We start from the raw sequence: 16,934 nt of genomic DNA, 5'->3' as shown, positions 1-16,934 counted from the left end.
CATTTCCATTTGAGTTTGATTCCACTGCTCTAGGCAACTCCCAGGCTTTAACCTGAGGAGGAGGAGCCAACCTGCATTGGCAGAGAAGCATTTTCTCACCAAGAGTTCTATAGCATCAAAGAAATAATAAATCTGTTTGCCTCCCAACCCTACCCTTCCCCACCTCTACCCCCCAATTATTTACTTAAGTTTCATGACAAATTCTGCCATTACTTAGCATATCTCAAGGTAGTAAATTACAAATAAGAAGTCAGTATATAACCTTAATTTTTAAATATCAGCTCAACAAATTAAATAGAAACATGTAATATTAATACAGAAATATGTTCTAAAAGTATAGTTTGTATTTCTGTTACTGATGAGTTCGTTTCAGGGGTGGAGTGGAGCTGGGCACAATAAACAAATCAAAGGCAGCTATGCTGTTAGAAGAGTTACCAGTTCTGTCCTACCTTATCCTCATGGCTTCATACACAGTACCAGCTCCCAGAAAGGAGCTGGCTTTAATCACAGTGTAAAATTTAGAAAACTAAAGGCAGACTATGTTAAAATACACACAAGAATAAAACCATAGAAGACAGTATAAAAATACCTCTGCATTAAGTTAATAATGCAAAAACATACAGAAATTTTAATGCCAATTCACAACATAATACAGTATTTTTTTTCTTACAAAGGAAGTTCATACATACTGTTGGACAAGCAAGAATGCTACATTGTGGAAAAAAGGCTTTCACTACTGCTAGGGTGCTTATATGTTCATCTACATTTAAGAGGAATGTTCCGGTTTTTTCCTTCTTTCAGGATACTGAAGTTTACTTCCTAATGAACATTTGTTATAACCATCTTCTCAGATGTGAGACTTCAGTTCTGTGTACTATTTACAAGCCCAATATCAAACTTTTTATTAAACAAAGTAAAATTCTAACTGCATGATGAAATAATTCCTCAACACTCTAAATTAGAATGTTACTGATGTAGCAAATCAATTTCTCAGGTCACATTTTGTTCCTGTACATGTACATATATATATATATATATATATATATTGTTCCTGTACATGTACATATATATATATATATATATATATATATATATATATATATATATCTTTTTTTTTTTACAATAATTCAATATTTATTACCACAACCTTGGATCCTTGGGTGGTTAAATGGACCCTACTCAAAGTGCTCCCTAAGATCGGAAGGTTCTCCTTAACCAATGATCCTAATTAACTGGAAAACTCAATGACATCTTCAATTGTTGCTTTCCTAACGAAACAAGTTTTCCCAAAGTGGAGGCTTCCTTTGAAAGAATGAATTGCTCCCTATGTCTTACTGCCTAACTCCCTCCCAAAAAGAGCCAGCTGGAATTTACAGAGGCTTCATGAGATAAGGCTTCAAAACCGGAGTAAGTGGACCAACTCAAAGGGTCCCTTTAAAGGCCTCTTTGCCACCTCTGCAGTTTTTGAGGAGGCAAACGTTATTCTGACATAGCCACATAAAACTGAAGTCTATAACACAAAGCAATATAGTCTATTTGGACTTAAGGAAAGAAAAGATATTTTCCCCTGCCACATCTTGCAATTTTCTCCTCCTTTCAAACAGGAATAAACTTAAAAGTATTTGGCCAGGAGAAAGTATTGTGGGTAGAGAAGAGAAAATGCTCCCTTGCTTCTTTCTGTTGGGAAAAGTCCTCATGACAGCAGAGTAGGTCTAACCTGCCTCTAACCCCACCTCTGCCATGCCAATGAGCGCTGGGAGGATGATATGGCTACCAAAAGCTAGCATCAAACTGCTTTGTTTTGTCAAGTACATTTCTTGCCTATTTAAAAAGAAATAGATCAGGAACCCTACAACGCTGATTCTATTTGGATTCAAAATCTAACTCAGAACTTCAAAAGGTGCTAGTTGTTCTGACAACTGTAGAAACACAGGAGTGGCGTTAGTTCTGAGGTTCAAAAATTAACTTACTGCCATCACTGCAGCAGCTGACATTCATGGTTAAGTGATAAAGGGAATGGAAATTTCTCCAAGAGTTGGTCCCGAACACTAATATGAACATACACATATTAAAGCAGATGGAGTATCTGACCAATTTGCTACAAATTAACAATTTCCCCCCTTCAATTAGCACTCTGCCAGCTGAGCAGCAGTCAGTGCCTTCCTGGATTTGTATATGACACCACTAGTATCATCAGGAAGCATTTTGAATTTGAAATAAGTTGTTGCAAAGTGCACAAAGCTCAAGGCACAGAGTGGAAAGAAGTGAACCGATGAGAATTCAGAATATTTATGACGAAGCAGAGTTAGTAATCTCTTTTAACACACTTTCTAATGCTAAACAAAGGACCAACTCTTTAAAAGGGGAATTGTTTTGGTTATGGACAAAAAATACTGTATTGTAATGATTTTTTTTAAAAAGTAAAAGATATCTTGACATGAAACTGATGTATACCAACGCAATTAACAGTCCACAGATGAACAAAAAATAAGTGCAAAAAAAAAAAAAGATTCTTCTGGTCTTTTGCAGGAAGCTGCTGATTTGGGCTGTTGATTTTCACCGAGTAATGCTTCTCAAGATACCTGTTCCTCACAGAAGAGGTGTGAATAAAATTTGTTGAAAGATTGTCACCTCTCAAAATTATCTCCATGTCTAGCAGCAACTGACTTTTTAAGAAAAATTAGAAAGCCAAGTATGAAGTCCAACCTCCTCTTCCAAGTCTACCTTGGCGACAGAACTCCTGAGTCTTAGCAGGGCCCACGCTGGGGCTCTGGGGACAATCCCAGCTCCTCCAGGGTCTCCTTTTAGGAAGGAAAGCACATCCAGGACACATTCACTGTCTGTACCCTCTGGAACTGGCACATGCTGATGAGCCATCTGAAAAAAACATTTGAAGAGTGAGCAACTGTGTACACAAAATACCATTCACCAGTACTTTAGGGGGTGGTTGCTACTCCCCTAGCCCACATGACATCCTCCCCAAATCCCCAGGCTGTAAAAGAAGGGTTTTACAAAAAATATTCTGGGTAGGACTAAATGACACTGAATATATAAGGGTCATGAAAGATGCCAGGATCACGGGCATGTGAAACTGGTGAAAAACTGACCAATTCCACCTTCTTCACAACCACCCCACCAATGCCAACCACTGACAACTTCATTTCCCTACTGAAACTACCTGCAGGAGAGTCAGTCTGAACTTCATGAAAAGTTGGTCCTTATGTGGACACCTGTTTCATCAAGAAACATACCAAAGTTAAAACACTTCATCACATAGCTATCAATACCATTTGTATTGCATCACAAAACTTTTGACTTTTAGAAATAACGACAAAAATATTATTACTTACTATAAGCTAATTCTTCTCCAGCTCTCTTACGTGACTGATCACCTCTATGAAAACAAAAGAAGGATAAACAGGAGTGACTTCTTGGCACAGACACAAGGGAAAACACATCCTTAATTATGATCCAGATAGGTAATGTGCATCCATATGCGGCAGATCCAGTTTTAACTGTCCCTTTGCACATGCTGCCCCCCATTCCTAGAACGTACCGCCAGTCATCAGAGTATCCAGTTTTCTTTAAAACACAACTAGTGTCCATCAGCAACATGAGGTCACTGCTGATCCTCCCAACCTCTGATGACCTTGCATAAAGGAATATGTGTACATGATATTTCTCCTGATATAAGGAAAGCTCCTTAAGGACAGGGACCATTTCTCTCTTGTCTCTATATTCCCACTGCTTAGCACACAGTAGGCTTTGCATGCTGATTAAGTAGTTCTAATGCAAGCAACAGATTTAAATCAACATTTGCAACACTGTTGCAAACCCTGATACTTGAATCATATGCATTTTTTTCTTCCTTTTTCTGGGGGGGCTGGGCAGGGCAATGAGGGTTAAGTGACTTGCCCAGGGTCACACAGTTAGTAAGTGTCAAGTGTCTGATGCCAGATTTGAACTCAGGTCCTCCTGAATCCAGGGCCGGTGCTTTATCCACTGAGCCACCTAGCTTGCCCCCGAATCATATATATGCATTTTAAAATAAACCCAACACTCAATTATTTACACTTAATGAAAGGACGACGATGAAGATTTATATTTTGTTTTGAAATGCGTTTTTCCACATTATTTGAAAGATCTGCATGGGATAAATGTACTAGTCTAGTAATGCAGTGTTTCCATGTACTGAATTTGATTAAACATCAATTCTGACAGACATAAAACATCCATTTTGTGTTTACCATGAATTTAGGAAACTGGCAGACATGAGCCAACCCTCCTCTCCTCCTGGCCCCAGCTCATCCCCTCCAACAAGCCTGTCATATGGCTCCAAGATAACAAGAAGTGACTGGGTTGCCAACACTGCTAATGACTTGTACAAATTTAGGCAAATCCTCAGACTCCCCAAATGTCAAACGAACACTTGAAGTGTCTTACCTGAGAGATCTATAATGAAAGTAAACAAAATGGCTAAAGCATTTTGAAAAGTTCATAAACATTACCCTAATGTACCATAATGTTTTGGGGTTTTTTTGCAGGGCAATGAGGGTTAAGTGACTTGCCCAGGGTCACACAGCTAGTAAGTGTCAAGTGTCTGAGGTCGAATTTGAACTCAGGTCCTCCTGAATCCAGGGCCGGTGCTTTATCCACTGTTCCACCTAGCTGCCCCCCCCCCCATAATGTCTTTCTTCCAAGAAAAGGAAGGAGAATTTAGATATTATCTAATTTACCTTAAAACATATGCAGGAGAGATGGGGACACAGATTTCTTTACTCCTCACTTTATAGATGAGAAAATATGGGAGCTAAAATTGGCAAATCCAGAGCATGTTAGTGGCAAAAGCTAGGATTAGTCCATGCATCACCTATAATCCACATTCTTCTCTCTCTGCCTTCATCCAGATATTTTAGTTAATATATGAAATCTCTTTTATGCTTAAGATCACTTAAGTAACATTTTCATCTCAATCATTACTTATTATTAAAGTATAAGTATAAGTGTCCTATTTTTAAATTCTCTATCCAAATTTATATATTTTCCTGATCTGAAAATACTAAGTCAACCAAAGTACACATCCAGTTCTCTCTTCTAGGCCTATAATCCTAAGAAAAATACATTCTTTTTGAAACTCAACTCAATGGATAATTTGGATCCAGATGTTATCAATTCAAGAAAAAAGATTCCATTAGCAAATAACATTTATAAATTAGCTTGTAAAACTCTAAATTGTTATCAGCAATACTTAACTAAAAAGACAAGTGAAATTCAGTTAATCATGACATTTTTATAGGAATAATTCTGAATAAAAGAAATTCAAGAACCCTCCAATCATGATATAAATTTTATGAAAAATTTTCCTTACCTCACCTCAATAGACACAATTAAAAATATAAAACATACCATGGAAATGCAAACAATGTAGAAAGACTACAAACACAAGAGAACTCAGAGAATAAACCATAATCCCTTGAACCTATTCACCCATCAAATCAACATACAATCAATGATATGGCACCTAACCCACACTAATGGCAAACTGTGAGCTGCTCTTAAACTGTAATCTCTAGTACCACTTGGATATAGTTAATAGTTTTTAGTTTCAACTACAAAGAGGAAAACAGACCAACCCATTTAAGAGGCTTAATTTTCTTTCATAAATAAATTGTTCATTACACCATCAGGAAGTTTTCATTTACTATTAAAAGTCATTGGTAGTCACCTCCAAGGACCCCTAATGCAAGTGTAAATTAGGGATGGCTCAATACCTTTTCAAGCTGAGCACACACTTTAAAAGCTCAGTTAAGCTTCCTTTCCATCTAAAAAAAAAAAATTCAGATGACAAACCAGTAGCTGAGAAGTCAATTCAATTACAGAACAGGAAAAAGTTGACTCCAGTAAAGAATGTAGACTAAAAAGGTTAAAGAATAGGAAATGGTGACTCTAGCTCACAATATTAACTGTGTTTTAAAACAAGGCCACTCTTTAGAATTCTTTACGCTCACAAAAAAAACCTAACTCAAAAGTGAATGTGCTCACTAGCAACTATTACCGTAGCACGAATACAACAAGAGCTGTATATTAGGACAAAACACTGCAAAGACTTCTGTGGCACACTCTATTAAATCTTGGGCATACTGCTGGACCCCAACATAATGTGATGGGAATATAATCTTAAATGAAAAAGTGGTTTGCAAAGCTGTGAAGTATAATCTTGTGGTTGGCTGAGCATAAACCATAAAATGACTGCTCGTATCAGAATAGCCAGTAACAGAATTATTATTAGATAACTGTACTGTATTCTTGATTCTTCTCACATCAGTGGATACAATTTCTTCAAAAACTGCTCTGGCCAAATAATGATCAAAGAATGCACTGAGTTTTACAGAGCATAATTTATAAGACCCATCAACAAGCTCTTAGAAGGAAAAGGGTGGCTTTTGCATTAGCCTAAGTATGGTTTCTGCAAATCCTCTCTGAATAGTAGTGGGAGGATAAAAAGTTGGACTGGAATAGTTGTATATGATGACAAGAGCTTATACTGCGTGTTTTACCCAAAGCACAATTTAAGAGGAGAGTTTAATCCTCACGATAAACATATAACCATAAATTTAGTTCTATGAAAAGCACAATTAACTTGTTTATGATAAAATCTATTCTAATCTTATGATGGTCCTGGAATATTGCCTGGTACTTCAATTTCAGCCTCTAGCTGAAATTCTGCTAAGCAAAGAAAATGATGTTTTTCTGTATAAAATAAAATTTTGATCATTTTTATGGATGCAAGGGATTTAGTATTAATTGTATGATTCAGTTATATGTTTAAGTTGGTACCATATGTACTCAAAATTTATACATGACAAGATTCAATGAGGCAGTGATTCATACCATGCCTAAGGACTCCAAACCTTAAACCTTAAAATGTCTCGTCCTAAGGACTACAGAAATGGTTCTGCACATTCACTCATCCTAATAAATTGTTCTGGCATGCAGCACACTCTCTTCAGAGAAGCAGTAAAATGAAAGCATCTTGAGGACAGAGACTGTGTCATTCTTGTTTTCATTTCCCCATCAGAGAGCACAGAAATCAAAGGTATTTAATGGACACTTGGTGAATGGAATAACTAAAATCTTAGACTACCTTCCTCACAGCTCAAATAAAACAGCCAAAAAATGTTTAAAACAGTAAAAGGGATTCTCAGTCCCATGCAGGCCACCTTTCAATGGCAGCCACAGGGCTTTAAGGTTAGAAGAATTCATTTTGTTGTGTTTTTTTTTCTTTTCTTTTTTTTGGTGGGGCAATGAGGGTTAAGTGACTTGCCCAGGGTCACACAGCTAGTAGGTGTCAAGTGTCTGAGGCCGGATTTGAACTCAGGTCCTCCTGAATCCAGGGCAAGTGCCCCAGAAGAATTAGTTTTTAACCTAGTGGTTAAGTTCTTATCCATTTTGTATGTATTAAACTCCTTTGGCAATCTGGCACAGCCTACCTATCCCCATCTCAGAGAAGTGTTTCTAAATATATAAATACCTAAGATTACAAAAGAAACCAATTAATATATGGTTGTTAAATGGTTAAAAAATAATTGATGGTGCCCAGGTTTTTAAAAAACAAAACAAAACACCTTGTTTTGGGCCATCTATAAATACTAAACTATGGGTACATGAAATATAAGCCACTTATCCAGTGACCAAAGAGTAAATATAAAAACGGATAAATTCAATCATATCAATCCTGACATTCCCATTATAAAAGATAATAGGAGAAAAAAGGAAATTTCAGCTAAATGGAATTAGGGCACATGGCTTCTTCTTAAAGAGGCAAACAGAAATGAAATGATTGTACTGTTTTACTCATGTATCCAAAAGCAACAAAGAAACAGTTCGTGAGATACCAGGTAATCTCACATTATGAAGATGTACAAAAAAGATCCACCATGAAAAGAATGCTATTTACATATCATCACCTGTTGTAGAGACTAAGGAGGTTAAAAAAAATTCTATGAAAAAGCTGATAAGTCTCTCCATATTAAATCAACATATATACTTTTTACTTCACTTCATGCCTGGATATAAGGGAAGGCAACAAAAATCTAGAAAGCATTTAAGATTAAAAAATAAAAAGGGCCAAAGGCATACTGAACATACTAAAAGTTGTCTCTATAGCAGGTAATATTTTTGACAAATGTTCATTGTTTGATTGACGCTGAAAAGAATTAGTTCCCTAACCTGATTTGCCCTAGTTCCTGCCCATGAATACCAGCCTCTAGACCATCTTGATGCTCCTAGTCAGTACAAACTTTCCCCCAGATCTCCCCCATAGGACTTAGTTTGGCACACCTCTCTAATGGTCCTTATATAATATCATATCAAAGCGTACACTCCACCCCTGGCTAGTAAAATATCCCTATCTTCTCCACTTCCCTGTTCCCCAACACACACACACACACGATACATGACACATGACATAGCAATCACCCAAATAACATCAAAAAATAAAATGAATTTTAACTGAGAGGAAGGTGACTGGTTATTAATGTGGAAATCATTTCCAAGTTAACTCTATAGTCAGACCACTGACTAGTTAGAGGAAAACATCAAAATCAATATGAAATCAAGAGGAAAATAAGATATGGAATGTGACTGAAAACTGGGATCATCACCATTCCCAAGAAATTAAAACCCTAAATCAATAGTTACAATAAGGAGAGTGCAAAGCCCTAGAAACTATCTCAACAAGTAAATAGCTGATTTTCTTGTCAGAGTGATACAGCAGGTGAAGGCACGAGTCTTTATCAAACTCGAAAAGTCTCATGGAATAGGATGGTACAAAATTATGATCAGTGAGTGAATGAACGACCAAGTGAGAAATGGTGAATAGATATTATGGATAGACAATGATACAGGCTCAGGAGTTGTATTGCAGCTTTGCAAACAGGTGATGCAACAGATAGGCTGTTGAGCCCGGAGTCAGGAAGATCTGAGTTTAAATCCAGCTTCAGACACTTACTAGATATGTGATCCTGGGCAAGTCACTTAATCTGTTTGCCTCAGTTTCCTCAACTGTAAAAATGGGGATAATAGCACCCACCTTTCAGGGTTGTTGTGAGGATCAAATGAGATGTATTTGTAAAGCTCTTAGCAAAGTGCCTGGCATGTAATAGGCACTTAATTGATGTTTATTCCCTCCCTCTCCCACATTGCAAAACTGCCCCACTTTTACCCCAGGTGTCTATCTTAAACAAAGGACTGTATTTTAAGTATCCACAGTGATACCATATGTCTAAGGGATAGAAAATATCATAGTCTCCAAAGAATTCAAGTTGAGGATCACCCACGGGTCAATGACATGAAATATGACAGGCATACACAGACTGCAAAAAACTAACAAGAGGGAGCTGTGCAGGAAAAGAAGCCAGACATAAATGACCAGAAAACAAGTGAAGGTTGGTCACACAGCACAAGTGAAGGCTAAATGATAGACTGCTTCAAGAGATCCAAAGGAAGACCAGTAAGCACAATGGATAGACTCCCTACTGTGAGGATTTAAGTAGACATCAATAGACTGTTCTGCAAAAGTGGAATTAACACCCACCCTGATGAAAACCTAGAACCATGTGAGAGTTCTTCAGAGAATGTTTAACTTAGAAGGCACACAATTTTAAGATGATCACTAAAAAAAAAAAAAAATGCTTCTGGGTCGTGCAAGAAACCTCCAAAATAAAAAAGACTTCAATTAAAACAAAAGATTTCAGATAAAGCAATTACAGCAAAATCCAAGGCTCTAAGAGAGAATCCCCCAAAGGTAAAATCCTTTTGAATTAATATCTCTGTCCCCTGCCATCATGCTCCTGGCTTGTGCACGGGGCCCACATATACTGGGATCTCGATGGCTGTTGAGGCTCTGTCTCATACCTTCTCTTTCATGCCCACAACTCACAACAGAAACCAAACACTAATTCTGCATAGGCACATGAGGAGGAAGGATGGTAGCAGAGTAAAAGCATTCTCATCTCTGACTGGGTCCAATCCCAGGTTGGTACTCCCCCACTCCAACCCCACCCCTGCAAGACTTCAAAGTACTATACAGAGACAACTCGGGAGTCACAGGTATTCCAAGAGAACAAGACACATCAAAAAGCCTGAATGCCATAGTGCAGGACATGCAACATAGTTGATGTGGGGTTTTGCTGAATTTCTTTATTTCCCTTCTTTTTTCACCATCTGAAGAAATGTTTTGATGGGGAGGGGAGGGATATAGGAATGAATGCTATGTTAAAAAAAATAATAAAAACCTTTATAAATGCTAAAACCTACACTTCCTCACTCTTCCCCCATCTTAAAAGACCATTTTCAGATGAATGCATTTGTGATTTCATGTGGGCACTCTCTACCAGGACAAATGGTAATGCCTGCCTGCCTTCTCATCCTATCATGCCTGTCCATATCTTCCCATCAATTCTCCACAAGAGGATATATCCAATGCACTTCAGTCTCTGTTTTAGGGCTTGATCTTTCACAGGTGCCAATGAAGCATGTAAGATGCCCAGCTCAATTCCTTTTCATTCAAGCCCTTTAGTATGTCTTTCTCACAATTTCTTATGGGCAATTTATGGGCAATATATTTCACGCTATTTACACAGAACTTTATTGCCCTCAATCACCTTTAATTTAGATTCTTTAGAGATAAGTTCTGATTTGTAGCAATACACACCAAATGTGTATCATCACCAGGAGAAGATTATCATAAAAAAGATTAGTTTGTGTTTCAGGAAACTGCTAGGACCCAAGTGCTGATAATATCCCCAAAGTGATCCAGCTCACCGTCTACATGCAATTTTTTTTTTTCAAATTTTTTTTTATTTTTTTTTTCGGGGCAATGAGGGTTAAGTGACTTGCCCAGCGTCACACAGCTAAGTAAGTGTCAAGCGTCTGAGGCTGGCTTTGAACTCAGGTCCTTCTGAATCCAGGGCCGGTGCTTTATCCACTGCGCCACCTAGCTGTCCCCTGTCTACATGCAATATTACTCCAGATATATGTACTGAGAGAGACAGACTAAGAATTGGGCTGTTCATCCCATCATATTTCATGACCTAGATAGTATGCATTCTCCCATCATCCACTTTATTCTTCTTGTGAGTGTTACCTCCAGGTGACCATCTTTTCAGGGACTGTGAACCTCACTGAGACAGTCTTGGGGACTTCACTCAATCTTCACAATATCATCTACAAAGAAGAGTATCTAGAGAAACACCACTATGTTTTGCAAGCAAGCGTTTGCTAAATTAAACAATCTTGTATTGAAAAATAGTTTATCCTTTGCTGCTTCCTGTATCCACTGACAAAGAGACTAAGAGTTGACCAGTTATGGTGATCTAGGGGCTTCAAACTCCATATTGTAAGAACTTATTTATATCAGTTAAACTTCTCTAAGAAAGAATAATGGTGTTCACTTATTGCCACTTTTTAGAGTCAACAACTTATTTAAATAGATAACTTGCAGTATTTTTTAGAATTTGGTGCCTACTTTGACATTAGCTTTCAATGAGTTAGTCTGATGGTAGAGACAAAGGATTAAGAAATGTCTCCCACTTCAGTAACCCATAATTTGCTATCTAATGAGATAAGAACCAGTTTATCTAAAGTAAAAGAGTAACTCCTCTTTGAATGCTGGCCACTAGAGGGAACCAAAGATGGGGCAACACTGCTGTAACTCATGTTCCTCACTTGCAGGGAAGTAGTGGGGCTTTACCAGGCCAATCTACATAACTGACAATGTGAAGAAGCAGCAGGAAACACAGTGAACTAACAAAGTGGAGATATAGTCCCTCCCTCCATCCCCCTCCTTCCCCCTCCTCCCCGCCTGGGCACCTACAGAGATAGAGCTATCAAAATTATCTTCATTTACAAAGAAAAACGAGTCTGAAGAGCTCCACATCAAATACTGTATTGATAAAGAGAACATGATCGTATTTACTATTCATCACTAAAGGTAAAACCAATATAACTGCAGAATTGTAAAATAATTATCATCTCAGCCAAGGTTCTCCCAACGACTCAGCTGAGCACCAGAATATTGAAGAAGTTCTCATTCACAAGAGTATGTTCATTTGCAGCCCTGAGTGAGCTCATCTGCAGAAGAGGCCATGGTCTTTTCCAGAACGTAATACCCTGTCAGCAGTTGGTGTGCAATTAATTCTTTTAAAAAGTACTTGAGCATCTTCATTACCAAGCCTGGTTTTGTAACATGCTCCAATTTTCTCAATGGATATCAAAATTCATATAATTTTAATTTACTTCAACTTAAATATAGTACAGTATGGCACTTTAGCAAAAGGGGTATATATCACTCAAGGATTGTGTTTAAGAAACAATAAAATATGGTAAACTATAAGTATAAAATAAGTATCAAACTCTAAGTAGAAAAGTTTCTGAAAATTCTGAAGGGTTAGGGTTAAAAATATGCCTTTTTAAAAAAGCACTCTTTATGCATACTTTGTTAGCTATGGGCTAATAAAAATATATTTTGTATAACTCAACTTAATTGAAATTTGTCTATTTAGAAATGCAAAGGTTCAAAGGTAATCATCTCCCGCACCCAATTTTTACAATTAGGGATTGGTGGCTGTATAGGTAAAAAGTATCTTCCCTTCTAGGAATTCCTACTCTAGGAATTATCCAGAGATACAAAGAGAAAAGAATTGGCAAAATAATTTTTAACTAGTATTTAATCATTTTAGAGCTTGAAAAAATAAGCAAGTTTCTAATATGCTACTTTTACCAAATAGCTATGAACTTAATTCATAATCTACATTTTACAGAAAACAACTTTAGAAATTATGCTTAAAATCTTTTTTTTGAAAAATCTAAAACAGGGGTACTTGATCTTTTTTGTGACATGGACCCCTTTAAAAGTCTGGTTAAGCCTATGGATCCCTTCTTAAACATTTTTTAATGTAGAAAATGAAATATAATGTATTACAAAGGAAACCAATTATATTGAAACAGTCATCACACTATTTAAAAAGCAAATTCGTGGTCTCCAGATAAAGAAGCCCTGCTACAGAAGTTCACATAATACAATAAAATCTCTCATATAACTCTGCTATGGCAGCTATGCCCTATTTCAACACTATCAATATTCTACCTTGGGGCAACCCATATGAATACTGATCAAATTACTGAAAAGGTCTTCCTCATACTGAGTTGTAGTTGCATCCTCAGCTTCTGAGAGTTGGTACTGAAGCATAATCCAATGTACCTTGCAAATCCATTTTGTAGAAGGTCTCTCTGGAGTTTCTGATCTTGAGCTGCATATTGCTGAAGCTCTGATTCCACTGCAGGTGGGAGGATGTTTGGGATGAACTTAGAAAATAAAGCTGGTGCCATCTGAACCCACTCTGTGAAAGGAGGGGAAAAAAAAATTAATGAAATGGGGGGTTGGGGAGTTTATGTAGTTTAAAAGGCAAAAATCTATACCAAAGCAAATTTTGACAATAAAAAAACTTAGCATTAAATTATCTCCTCTACCGCTCAATTCAAAAAGTTGACTATCCCCTACATGGAAGCCATGTGCCAGGCTGCCAGGGAAGAAATTCTGGTCTAGGCAGTCCCAGGAATTATGAGAAGAGACACAGGAAAGGAAGCTATTGTTGGTAGGACCAATTTATTAACTGCTTACAGATTAAGAGACAGAAAAGGGTCGGGGGGATGCTGTATGCACAACCGTTGTTCAGTCATGTCCAACTCTTCATGACCCCAGCTGGGATTTTCTTGGCAGTGATACTGCAGTGGTCTACCATTTCTTTCTCTAGGTCATTTCATAGATGAGGAAACTGAGGAAAATAGAGTTAAACAACTTGCCCACGGTCAACCTGATAATAACTATCTCAGGCTGAATTTGAACTCAGGTATACCTGACTCTAGGCTGGCACTCTATCCACTGTGCCCCCAGCTGCCTATATGTTTGCACAGTGGCAGGGTACATAATAAGATGCTCATGTATAGGCCCATGATGTCCTGGGAGATTGCTTGAAGGAAAACTAATCTAGATAGGAGTGAAAGTGAATTTTTGTTCAGCTACTTATCAGAATTCCCAAGTCCTCTCTTCCTCCCCCAATCATCATGAAAATTATTTTGTACACACACACACACACACACACACACACACACACACACACACACACACACACACACAAAATCACACTGCTCTATACTTAGAACCCTACGACTTTTTTCATAAAAAGTAAAAGATTTCCCTTATCTCAGAAAACAGTAATGGTATTTTTAGCCATTGTTAGTTAAAATTTATCTCCATTTCTACTAAAGAATAAGGAACTTTTAGGCACTTTGGGGAGTTTAAGATGAAAGAAAGAAGCAGGGGGCCTCAATGGATAGAAAACAAGACAAAGTCAGAAAGCCTTGGGTTTAAGTCTTCCCTCTGACTGAGTGACTCAACTTCTCACAGACCCCAGGCACCTCTAAGACAATATACATCTAAGAACAGTTGCCGATCAGCATAGGTAGAGGAATCTGGCTCACCAGAAGTTCCTCTTACTAATTAAATCAAGTTCAGACCCTTCCCTCCCTCCCCCCAAAAAAATAAAAAGCAAAGAAGCATAATGTGGTAATTAATGGTAACAGTCAAATGCTGGGTAAGGAAGGGTTTGGAGTTCTTCAAACCATAAACCATGTATTTTATTAGGAACTGAATCTTTGTGAGATGAAAATAGTACATTATAAACTCCTCAATAAAACAAATACAGGGTGTCCTAAAAGTCTTAGGGCAATTTAACTTTTAACTTTTTTAACATTTTCAGAACACTCTCCATAATGGCTATTGCTAGTAACATAAAGGTGTCAAAAAATAAGTCTGTCAGAAAATACCCAGAACAGCAAAGGTTGTGTAAATGAAAAAAAAAATTTTAATAGGTCAACTGTTGAATATCAAGTTCTTCTCACAAGAACATTAAAAATTCTATTACAAGAGCTCCAGCCTAGATAAAATAGCTTTTAAAGAAACATATACCAACATTTCTTTTTGCCATAAGAGGTTAGCTTTATTCTAAGTTTCTCTTCTTTACTTGTGATAAAAGCCACATCCAACAAAGCTGTCTATTCAGCATACAGAACTCTGAAATGACAAAAGTACCTGGTCGCCTTCCAATATGAAAATATTATTCATAGGCTAACCCTGAGAAATCACATAAGCTCTTGTTCAGCACTACTGTTTAAAAAAAAAAAAGTGCCAATTCAGTTCAATAAGATGTGTGATAGATTACTGTTGAAGGTCAAACATATTCAGGTATATAACCCTAGTAAAAACCAGACACAAGAGTGTCCTACTTCAAGGAAGCATTAATTGGAAGAACCTAGGCTATTACAATATACTAAGTTCTTGAAGTCTGTTCTGTGAATATTCTTGGCCTCTAAATAAACTCTCCAAAATAGACTGAGTTTCAAGAAACATACTGCATACAGTCTTTTTTAGAGGGCATACCCACATTAACATATATTCAAATCCAATAAACACTGAATAAGTGCCCATGAGTAAGATTAATGATGATGATGAACATTAATGTTGCACTTACCATGTGCCTGGCACTGTGCCAAGCACTTTGAAATCATCTCATTTAATCCTCACAATAATCCTAAGTGCTAATACTATCCCCATTTTACAGATGAGGAAACTGAGGCAAACGGGTTAAGTGACTTGATCAGGATCACATAGCTGGTAAGCATCTAAGGCTGATTTCACCCCAGGCTCTGCACTAGGGATGCAAAGACAAAAACTAAAAAGTCCCTGACCTCAAGGAGTTTACATTCTAATGGGAGGATCCAATACATACATAGAAAAGTATATTACAAAGTAACCTGGAGAAGAAATTAACCACTGAGCTAATCTGAGGAAGGTTGCACCTGAATTAAGTCTTGATTCTGAGAGGCTGATCTCAGGAAGGAGAGCATTTTAGGCGTTGTGATGGATATAAATGCAAAAGCAGGAGGTAACGTCAAGTTCAGGAAAAGCAAGGAGTCCAGTTTGCCTGGAATGTAGCATGCATGAAAGGGAATAATACAAAATAATGTAGAAAGTATACTGGAAACATCTAGGGCTCGAATGCCGCATTATTGAATTTGTGTTTTGTTATAGGGATAATAAAGATTATCTTGTAGTAGAGTGGAGAGAGGACTAGATTTGATTTCAAATTCCTCTAGTAACTCACTACTCTGTGAGACCTCAGGAGAGTCAAAACTACTTAGGTCTTAATTTCTTTATGTAAGATGTGAACAACAATTCTAGACTTCACATCTTTACAACAGCCCTGTGAAGGGCTTGCTCTTACTACCCTCATTTTACATAGATGAAACTGAGTTTCAGTGTCATCCTGGGTTACTTACTGAACAATGAGAGCACTCTACCTATCAGTCTATCTGGCCAGTAAGTATTATGACAACAGGAGCCATGTTTTATCCATTTCTGCTTTCCCCTTATAACTAGTGCCGTGCTCTGGGACTGGTACGCTCCTTTGAAAAGTCTGTTAAATTCTACTTGGACAAGAAAGTCTCTAAGGGTCCCCTTCATCCTTGTATACTAAAAGATTGTGCAAAAATATACCTATGAATGTGTGGGTCTTAGTTCCAGTAATGCATACAGCATTTGGAAATATTTGTTCAAAGCCAGCAATATTATATTTATGCCTGGCAAGATAAAGCTCTATTTGTATATGCAAGGGAAGAAGCAGAGGCTCTTTAAAAGTAGCATGTCAATACACCAAAGTTCAAACCTGAACCATGAGATTCAGTTTCTTCACAGGATTATTGTTTTGGGGGGTGGGAGTGGGGGGGGGGGGCGGCTACCATTTAACTTTTTCTTCTCCCAAATCCTATTTTAGAGTACAATATTGCCTAGATCACTGTTCACATATCACAATGAC

The 16,934-nt window shown here is 37.4% G+C and overlaps 1 protein-coding gene across 2 annotated transcripts in view; it reads right to left on the bottom strand.

The window, feature by feature from the left end:
• Positions 1–1,100: 1,100 nt before the first annotated feature.
• The window catches only part of CACUL1 (CDK2 associated cullin domain 1), an 86,691-nt gene continuing 70,857 nt past the window's right edge, over positions 1,101–16,934 (bottom strand). For both annotated transcript variants that reach the window (XM_043984559.1, XM_043984560.1), the window contains 4 exons: positions 13,262–13,400; positions 3,351–3,394; positions 3,179–3,230; positions 1,101–2,877 (listed from right to left, as the gene is read on the bottom strand). In XM_043984559.1, coding sequence (XP_043840494.1) covers positions 3,202–3,230; positions 3,351–3,394; positions 13,262–13,400 — 212 coding nt within the window. In that variant the 3' untranslated portion in view covers positions 1,101–2,877; positions 3,179–3,201. The remainder of the gene's footprint in view (positions 2,878–3,178; positions 3,231–3,350; positions 3,395–13,261; positions 13,401–16,934) is intronic.

The sequence above is a fragment of the Dromiciops gliroides genome, chromosome 2, assembly GCF_019393635.1.
Source record: "Dromiciops gliroides isolate mDroGli1 chromosome 2, mDroGli1.pri, whole genome shotgun sequence".
Classification (NCBI taxonomy): domain Eukaryota; kingdom Metazoa; phylum Chordata; class Mammalia; order Microbiotheria; family Microbiotheriidae; genus Dromiciops; species Dromiciops gliroides.
Note: the sequence above shows the minus strand (reverse complement) of the source record. Positions and strands in the feature narration are given on the sequence as shown.